Consider the following 1,460-nt stretch of genomic DNA (forward strand, 5'->3'; position numbering starts at 1 on the left):
GGGGGGAGGGCGACGATGGTCAGCCTCTGGGGCCTGGTCACAAAGGGAGCCAGGACCCTAGTGCTGTAAACGGATCCACAGCCAGAAAGTGCCTCCAGGGAGGAACCAGCCCCGAGGGTGTGCCCAAGGCCTCCCTGAGGATGGGTGTCCCCAGGGCTCCCAGGCTCTGCCGTCCATCCCCGAGGCTTCGGGTGACCGACCTTCGAGATTCTTCTTCATGGTGACGGCTTCCAGCACGATGTGCCCGGGGACTGAGCCCTCTGCCTCCTCCGTGCCCTCCAGGCTGTACTTTTTATCCTTGTTCTTATGCAGGAAAAGTCTCTTAAATGTGGACCTGAAGGAGAAAGTCAGGGTTTCTGTTTAAGCCGCAGGAAACAAAACAAGATATAAGGCCAAGGAAAGGGTCAGCTTACCATAGAGACAAATACCCCTTCTCTGTTATCGCTGGAATCGGGTGCTACTAAAAATAAGGTCGCCCTAGCCTAGCTGGTTTGGCTCAGTGGACAGAGTGTCGGCCTGCAGACTGAAGGTTCGATTCCAGTCAAGGGCACATGCCTGGGTTGCGGGCTCTATCCCCAGTAGGGGGCATGCAGGAGGCAGCCGATCAATGATTCTCTCTCATCATTGATGTTTCTATCTCTCTCTCCCTCTCCTTTCCTCTCTGAAATCAATAAAAATATATATAAAAAAATAAATAAATAAAAATAAGGTCAATTTTTGTGAACTGGCGGTGGAGTCAGGTGAAAAAGCAAGATGCCAATCAGATGCTGACCCCATATTCATACAAAAAAATAAATAAAACCACCCCGTCTTCCTCATGTTTTTACGGTTAGAGGGAAAAAATGACAAAAAATAAACACAGAGTCGTGCGCTGTGGCTACTGTGTATGTGGGGAGGTGAAAAGCTGTGTCTAAGTGCGGACCCTCAGAGGCTATGAGCATGATCGCATTTGGGGAAGGGTCTTCGCAGATGTGAACACGTGTAACCGACTGTCTGTGTGTGTCTCCCCAAATCCATATGCTGAAGTTGATGCCACCCGCCTGATTGTGCTGGTCGCCAGGGTGGCACTTCAGAGATCGTGATGGGCTGGGTTTGTGAAAGGATCAACATGCCTTTGGCTAGAGACTTACTACATCCATCCTTGGAAGAGGAAAGGAAAAACTTAAAAAAATTGCTAGCTTAAATCCAAATTCTTACTTTATGTATGTAAAATGTCCAGGTTGCTGCAAGATCACCACAATTTTTTTTTTGTTAATCCTCACCTGAGGATATTTTTTCCATTTTTTGAGAGTGGAAGGGAGGGAGTGGTGGAGGGGAAGAAGAGAGAGAGAGAAAGAGAGAGAGAAATGTAAAAGAGACATATCGATTGGTTGCCTCTCGTATGCGCCCTGACCAGGACCAGGGATCGAACCTGCAACCCAAGTATGTGTCTTTGGCCAGGAATCGAACCTCTGACCCCC

At 48.8% G+C, this 1,460-nt stretch overlaps 1 protein-coding gene across 8 annotated transcripts in view; it reads right to left on the reverse strand.

Moving 5' to 3' along the window:
- MYO9B (myosin IXB) overlaps positions 1–1,460 on the reverse strand; it is an 83,768-nt gene that overhangs the window by 10,193 nt on the left and 72,115 nt on the right. For all 8 annotated transcript variants that reach the window (XM_006768431.2, XM_006768427.2, XM_015567003.1 and 5 more), the window contains one exon: positions 201–334. In XM_006768431.2, the coding sequence (XP_006768494.1) occupies positions 201–334 (134 nt within the window). The remainder of the gene's footprint in view (positions 1–200; positions 335–1,460) is intronic.

The sequence above is a fragment of the Myotis davidii genome, unplaced genomic scaffold (assembly GCF_000327345.1).
Source record: "Myotis davidii unplaced genomic scaffold, ASM32734v1 scaffold1203, whole genome shotgun sequence".
In the NCBI taxonomy this organism is placed as follows: Eukaryota; Metazoa; Chordata; class Mammalia; order Chiroptera; family Vespertilionidae; genus Myotis; species Myotis davidii.